Genomic DNA, 7,787 nt, shown 5'->3' with positions numbered 1-7,787 from the left:
ATAACAGTTTTAGGCTACAGAAAGCTAATCTACCAAGAGGTTCAGATTTGTACTCAGTACACAAAAACAGTTTTTTTTAAAAAGAGAGGGAGATGTTATATGAGCATCATTAAAAGTACTAAAAATTTAAAAAGAGAAAATAATAATGTAACAGAGACAAGCAGAGAAGTAATTTGGTTTACATGAGACCTTATATTTGAGTCTCATATACAAAGGGATTGTTGTCTATTTTAGATGATCGTTATGGATGCCTGAATAATAGACTGACCCAACATCAGCTATCCTTAGGAAGCCACTCTATGTGAACGAGACACAGATTCCTACCTCTGAATGCTCCTAAGGTTATGAAGTAATTCTTGTTTTACATCCAATTAAGAAAGACTTACATTCAATATTATTAGTTTTTTAGTAGCAAAATGTTTAATTCACAGAAATAAGAAAGCAAAATTGTTCACATCATTGAAGATATTACACAAACGAGGCTCTTGGAGTGATATCATTGTGTGTCTGGCTCATATAATTGCATTTTTAAAACTGCACAGTACTGACTGTAATGAATCAGCTGAAACAGATATTTTACAGGCACAACCTAACAATGATAGAAAAAACATTTCCAGTCTCAATTAAATCAATTAGGGAATGGAAAATTTAACATTTGACTTTTTTTTTTAAATGAATGGGTGCTTGAAGGAGCCATCTGGTACTTTCTCCAAGGCTTTATGAGCGACATCAAGCTAGTCAACCATGGAGTACATCCGTCAAGTCCAATCTGGCTCATACCTCCGCAACTACCACACAAGCGCATTTTCAAGCAAAAGCCAATAGTTCAAGGTCAGGAGTACGATCCTCAGCCCTGAGCGAGGTGATTTGTAATGCCCTAAATGTGCACCTTCTAATCCACAAGTTTGTAGAATGATAAAATTGTTACCTTCAGGTAAGAGTTAGTATGAAGCTACAAAATGCAACATTTTATTTCAGAAAAGAAACTCAGTACATATTTCCAAAAATCTAAACATTGACACAATTTGAAATGCCCTTTTCTCCATTTTGACCAGAAAAGTAAAGGTTTGCTAAAAATACATTAAGTATCTCCTTAAGGACCGAAAGGTGACCAATGCATGGCTAGTGCTACAACAAAACATGTATTTGCTTTCATGTCCTTACAAACAAATTCTTAAGTATTCTCTTGTTATGAAGCCATTCTTTTGGGCATCTAGTTACGAAAGACTTTGCTTGCACCGAAATTAGTGCCTAGTAGCAAATCATTCAAATCACTGGAATAAAAAGAAATAAAATTGTAAGATCATAGAAGACACTTTTCAGATGATTCCACAAAACTGTTAACAATGCAGCTTGACTCCAATTCAATTATTTTATATCTAGCTCAAGCAACTCTAGACTAAATCTGATTGTGTTCAAAATGTGTTTCAACAGTTTGAGACAAAATAGAATGTCCATGTTGCATTACAAATTTATTGATTTTACATTGTTGAGTTTTGTACACTATTCATGGGGTTAGGTGGAAAGAGAGAAATTAACATCTCTTTTTCTTCCATCCCGGTGAAATCTGTCTATTAAAATAACATTGCTAAAATCAATAAATTGTGCATGAAAGTGCTCATATTGGCTATACTAAGCAGTTCAATAAAACAGTTAAAAACATTGGGTAGAGCTGATAAAGTTTAGCTAACATCTTTCTCTGCTAGTTCATACTCTAAAATCTAGCCCATGTGGTCATTTTTCTTGCACTTGCCCAGGAAATAATAGTCAACAGGTTATTCAAACACTTAGATGCCACACAGTATGCTTCTGACCACACAGCTACCATAGGTTAATTGATAATCATTAAGAAAGCCTGGAGAATTTTCTACTCTGTTAAATACTGTGCCCAAAGTCAATAGCAACTCCCTTATTGCAATCCAATTCAAATTAGCTAATCCATCTGTGTTGGGATAAAATTCGACACTTCCTTGTTTGTATAACCTATTTTTCTATTCAACCTATTCAGAAGGGACATCTTGTGGCACAGATTAGAGTCCCTACCCTGAACAGGGAGGCCTGGGTTCAAGTCCCAAGTGCTACAGAGGCACAGTCGAAAAGTGTGGCGCTGGAAAAGCACAGCAGGTCAGGCAGCATTCATGGAGCAGAAGAGTTGACTTTTCAGGCATACTGAAACGTTGACTCTCCTGCTCAGCGGATGCTGCCTGATCTGCTGTGCTTTTCCAGTGCCACACTTTCAATTATGCCTCTCCAGCTTCTGCAGTTCTTACTTTCTCCTGCTACTGAGGCATGTAATAACATCTTTGAACAGACTGATTAGAAAAATAAGTTAATTTAAAAAAAAACTGGACAGCCTCTGCACCATAAGAAGGCCCCTCAATGAATACAGGCTAAACTCACTGACTGATCAGTAAATTCTTGCACCTCATTAAGGATGGGTCATTACCCTTTTCAAATATTTCATACCATATGATTAATTTTATTGAAGTTTATTTAGCAGGTCTCTTGGTTTTCCAAAGTAGATGGCTGGACAATGGAAAATCTATTTCTGGGGCAGGGGGTAGCATTGGCAGTGGTAATGTCACTGGCATTGTAATCCAAAACGTAGGCTAATATTCTGGTTTCATGGGTGCAAATCCCTGTACCACAGAGTGCAATTTGAGCTTCTTATTTTATTTCTTATCGACTTTATCCAATGACAACCATATAGTCACCATCAGTTGTTTTAAAACACTTTGTTCATTAATGTCTTTTAGGGAAGTAAATCCACCATCACTTCTTGATCTGATCTACATGCAACTCCAGACTTAAAGCAATGTGATTCTTAATCACAAGGAAGAGCAATGAATGCTGGCCTAGCAAGTGATGCCCACATCCCATTAATGAATAAAGAAGAAACTATCATGGTGTTCTTTTTTGTCTTCATCGATAATGCAAGTTCCATTGTTCAGGCATTTACTGTCATGTTTATGTATTGCAAAAGTACAAAAGAAAGAAAACAGCTTTTCCTTGCACTGAGACTATATTGATTAATCACTAGAGATTATTGCAATGGTATTTGCTGAATTATTCTGTCTAATCAGATAATAAAATAAACTAATTTTCATCCGGCAAGCTAAATTACTGTGGAATAGGCTATAATTGTTATTGTTATACCTCACTGTCAATCAGGTCTCGGTTTCTTATATAGTATTGAATGAACACAGAATTTTGTTCTGTAAATATTTTGAGTCTTTTACCTGAAATCAATTTCCCCTTCCTTATCTTTGTCCAACAGAATCATCAGCTTATCCTGTTCAACATCATTCAAAGGGACTTTAGCATTCTGCAATAAACACGAGTTGTCACTTTATAAACAAGCAAACATTATCTTTGTTTTACTGCAAAGAGTGATGCGAAAGAAATCAAAAAGCTATCTTTCAATTTTGCAGCAGATAAAGACAAAATAACTGACTGGAGGCATGTAAGAGTATCTAGACTCTTGTTTCCAGCATCTGCAGCCCTTGTTGTTACCTAGTTGATTTTAACCCTACTGCAAATCATCTTGCAAGGAGGCCTGCCTTGTGATCTATATGGACTTCAGTAAGGCGTTCGACAAGGTTCCCCATGGGAGACTGATTAGCAAGGTTAGATCTCATGGAATACAAGGAGAACTAGCCATTTGGATACAGAACTGGCTCAAAGGTAGAAGTCAGAGGGTGGTGGTGGAGGGTTGTTTTACAGACTGGAGGCCTGTGATCAGTGGAGTGCCACAAGGATCGGTGCTGGGCCCTCTACTTTGTGTCATTTACATAAATGATTTGGATGCGAGCATAAGAGGTACAGTTAGTAAGTTTGCAGGTGACACCAAAATTGGTAGTGTAGTGGACAGCAAAGAGGGTTACCTCAGATTACAACAGGATCTTGACCATATGGGCTGAGAAGTGGCAGATGGAGTTTAATTCAGATAAATGCGAGGTGCTGCATTTTGGGAAAGCAAATCTTAGCAGGACTTATACACTTAATAGTAAGGTCCTAGGGAGTGTTGCTGAATAAAGAGACTTGGAGTGCAGGTTCATTGCTCCATGAAAGTGGAGTCACAGGTAGATAGGATAGTGAAGAAAGCATTTGGTATGCTTTCCTTTATTGATCAGTGTATTGAGTTGGGAGGTCCTGTTGCGGCTGTGCAGGACATTGGTTAGGCCACTGTTGGAATATTGCGTGCAATTCTGGTCTCCTTCCTCTTGGAAAGATGTTGTGAAACTTGAAAGGGTTCAGAAAAGATTTACAAGGATGTTGCCAGGGTTGGAGGATCTGAGCTATAGGGAGAGGCTGAACAGGCTGGGGCTGTTTTCCCTGGAGCGTCGGAGGCTGAGGGGTGACCTTATAGCGGTTTACAAAATTATGAGGGGCATGGATAGGATAAATAGGCAAAGTATTTTCCCTGGGGTTGGGGAGTCCAGAACTACAGGGCATAGGTTTAGAGTGAGGGGGAAAAGATATAAAAGGAGACCTAAGCTGCAACGTTTTCACGCAGAAGGTGGTATGTGTATGTGATGAGCTGTCAGAGGATGTGGTGGAGGCTGGTACAATTGCAACATTTAAGAGGCATTTGGATGGGTATATGAATAGGAAGGGTTTGGAGGGATATGGGCCGGGTGCTGGCAGGTGAGACTAGATTGGGTTGGGATATCTGGTCGGCATGGACGGGTTGGATCGAAAGGTCTGTTTCCATGCTGTACATCTCTATGACTCTAAGTTTTCCTCCTCTCTTTACAAGAATTTCAGTGAGTCTCTCTCACTGCAACCCCCCAGGTCATCTCCTCTGCCCTGAAGCTCTTCAATCATGTCCTGAATCAGAGTCGCCTCATTTCTCCTTCCTTCACCTCACCCCAGCTCCAACCTTCCAGCTCAGCACCGCCCTCATGACCGGTCCTACCTGCCTATCTTCTTTTCCACCTATCCACTCCACCCTCCTCTCTGACCCAGCAGCTCCATCCCCACCCCCATTCAACCATTGTACTCTATGTTACTTTCTCTCCACCCCCACCCCCCTCTCATTTATCTCTCTACTCTGCAGGCACCCTGCCTCTTTTCCTGAAGAAGGGCTTTTGCCCGAAACTTCGATTTTCCTGCTCCTCGGATGCTGCCTGACCTGCAATGCTTTTCCCAGCACCACTATAATCTAGACTCTGGTTTCCAGCATCTGCAGTCCTTGTTTTAACCTAGCAAGTAAGAGTATTACAATCTGAATTTTCATATTGACTGGACAAGTCAGATGGGCTTGGGTGACATGAAATTAATTTATAGGGTGCACCAGGGATTGCTTCTTATAGCAGGTGGAGTTTAATGTAGGAAAGTGTTCAATCATGTACTTTGGTAGTAAGAATCAAAAGGCAGACTATTATTTAAAACATCACACAATACCAAGTTATAGTCCAACAGATTTATTTGAAATCACATGCTTTTGAGTATTGCTCCTTTGTCACACTTCACCTGATGAAGGAGCAGTGCTCTGAAAGCTTGTGGGATTTAAAATAAACCTGTTGGACTATAGCATGGTGTCATGAGACTTCTGACTTTGTCCATTCCAGCTCAACACAAGCACCTCCACATCATTATTTGAATGGTCAGAAAGAGAGACCAAAAAAATGCGCAGCACAGAAGGATTTGGCTATTCTTGTGCAGAAAACACAAAAATGTTAGCATGCAGATGCAGCACATAATTAAGACAGGAAGTGGAATTTTGGTGTTTATTGCTAAGAGGTTGAAATTTAAACATAGGGAAGTTTTTTTTTATTGTATATGGTGTTGGGTGAGGCTGCACCTGGAATACTGTTGACAGGTTTGGTCCCTGTATTTAGAACACAATGCACTGGCATTGGAGGCAGTTCAAAAGGGATTCATTGCACTGATCGTTGAGTTATCAAGAGATTCCAGAGGGTTTAGTCTGGGAATCCTTTCTACTCTTTTTTGAAAGAAGGCAATGGAAATTTTAAGGGCGGCACAGTGGTTAGCACTGCTGCCTCACAGCGCCAGAGACCCGGGTTCAATTCCCGCCTCAGGCAACTGTCTGTGTGGAGTTTGCACATTCTCCCTGTGTTTACGTGGGTTTCCTCCCACAGTCCAAAAATATGCACGTTAGATGAATTGGCAATGCTAAATTTCCCATATAGTGTTAGGTGAAGAGGTAATTGTAGGGGAATGGGTCTGGGTGGGTGCTCTTTGGAGGGTCAGCGTGGTCTTGTTGGGCCGAAGGGCCTGTTTCCACACTGTAAGTAATCTAATCTAAGAATGACTAATCATGTTAGGCCTGTATTCATTAGTTTAGAAAAATGAGGGTGATCTTACTAAAACATACAAGATTCTGAGGTGACTTGACAGGGTAGATGCTGAGATGTTTCCAGTAGTGGGAGATAGTTCTAGAATAAGGGTATACTCATTCAAAACAGATGCAAAGAAATTTCTTTTTTAAGAGAGCAGTGAATGTCCAGAATTCTCTAAAGCAGAGAGTTATGGTGAATAGATTGCTGAAAGTATTTGAAGAGAAGGGAGACAGATCTTGAATTTTAAAGAGTTAGAGGCACAAAAGTTGAGACTTGGGGCAAATCAGCCCCTTGCTGAATGTTAAATGATCTTCTCTTGCTCCTATTTATTGTGCTCTTATTAATTCTAGAGGACCGCACAAGTGAATGCCCTTAAACATCAACGACAGCGTTTGACCAAGTGTACCACCAAATATTTCATGTTGCTTTCAAAATTAGTTGAAACAGCTGCTTCATTATTTTTAAGCATGTCAAGACCTTGGCAGATAAAATGAAACTGTAAGTATCATTAAAGGAAATGTTGAGCATATTAAAAAAAGGTTAGGCAAAAAGTTTCCTTCCACAAGTAATTTCATTTTGACAAATACTAAATTGGAAGAATTTCACAAGATAAAAACACTTAAGATGAATTAAGTTTTTTGAGTATTTTTATGTGTTTTTCGAGATGGTATGCTTGTGGAACTTTGGCTACATTTCGTTAAGAAGAATGCAGTGTAATACTGACCTCCAGTGATGTCCGGAACTCCTTTAAATTAATAAATCGGTTCTCAGTTATATCGAAGTTGTCTAAGAAATGTTCCAACTGTAGATGGTGCACCTTCATGAATTCTTTCAGTTTAGTAAGGGGATCGGCCTGTGACAAATGTTAAAGAACTACAAGAGTTACTAGAATGGAAAACGGATATATGCTTAATAAAACTCCTCAGATTTCTTTTCTGCTACTTTTCTGGATTTTTTTTCTCCTGTCACTGTTTACCTTTCCATTCTTCTCTGCCGTACAGCCCATTGGTCACTCACATATCAAGGGGTGTCTCAGTGGTTAGCACTGCTGCCTCACAGTGCCAGGGGCCCAGGTTTGATTTCAGCCCTGAACGACTGTGTGGAGTTTGCACATTCTCTCAGTGTCTTTGTGGGTTTCTTCCAGGTGCTCTGGTTTCCTCCCACAATCCAAAGATGTGCAGGTTAGGTGCAAATGTAGAGTAATAGAAGGGTAATGGGTCTGGGTGGGACACTCTTCAGAGGGTTGGTGTGCATTTGATGGGTCAAATGGCCTGCTTCCACACTGTAGGGATTCTATGATGATATCTGTGAACTCAGAATATGTTTGAACAGAATAATTACAACCAAATCTGTCCTTGTCCTTACCTAATATTCACAATTTTCTACTTCCAGTGGGAGTGAGTGATAGTGGGGAGGGGAAAGTAAAAAGTGTCACTGGAAGGCAACCAGGAGCAGGAGCCCTGAGTGATTATCTCCTCTGAA

General features: G+C 39.8%; 1 protein-coding gene across 1 annotated transcript in view; it reads right to left on the bottom strand.

Moving 5' to 3' along the window:
- Window positions 1-994: 994 nt before the first annotated feature.
- LOC132827287 (leucine-rich repeat-containing protein 74B-like) overlaps window positions 995-7,787 on the bottom strand; it is a 66,222-nt gene continuing 59,429 nt past the window's right edge. The window contains exons 12-14 of the mRNA XM_060843920.1: window positions 7,030-7,158; window positions 3,240-3,325; window positions 995-1,274 (exon numbers count right to left, since the gene is read on the bottom strand). Of these exons, the coding sequence (XP_060699903.1) occupies window positions 1,214-1,274; window positions 3,240-3,325; window positions 7,030-7,158 (276 nt within the window). The 3' untranslated portion in view covers window positions 995-1,213. The remainder of the gene's footprint in view (window positions 1,275-3,239; window positions 3,326-7,029; window positions 7,159-7,787) is intronic.

Source organism: Hemiscyllium ocellatum, chromosome 24 (genome assembly GCF_020745735.1).
Source record: "Hemiscyllium ocellatum isolate sHemOce1 chromosome 24, sHemOce1.pat.X.cur, whole genome shotgun sequence".
NCBI classification, from domain to species: domain Eukaryota; kingdom Metazoa; phylum Chordata; class Chondrichthyes; order Orectolobiformes; family Hemiscylliidae; genus Hemiscyllium; species Hemiscyllium ocellatum.
Note: the sequence above shows the minus strand (reverse complement) of the source record. Positions and strands in the feature narration are given on the sequence as shown.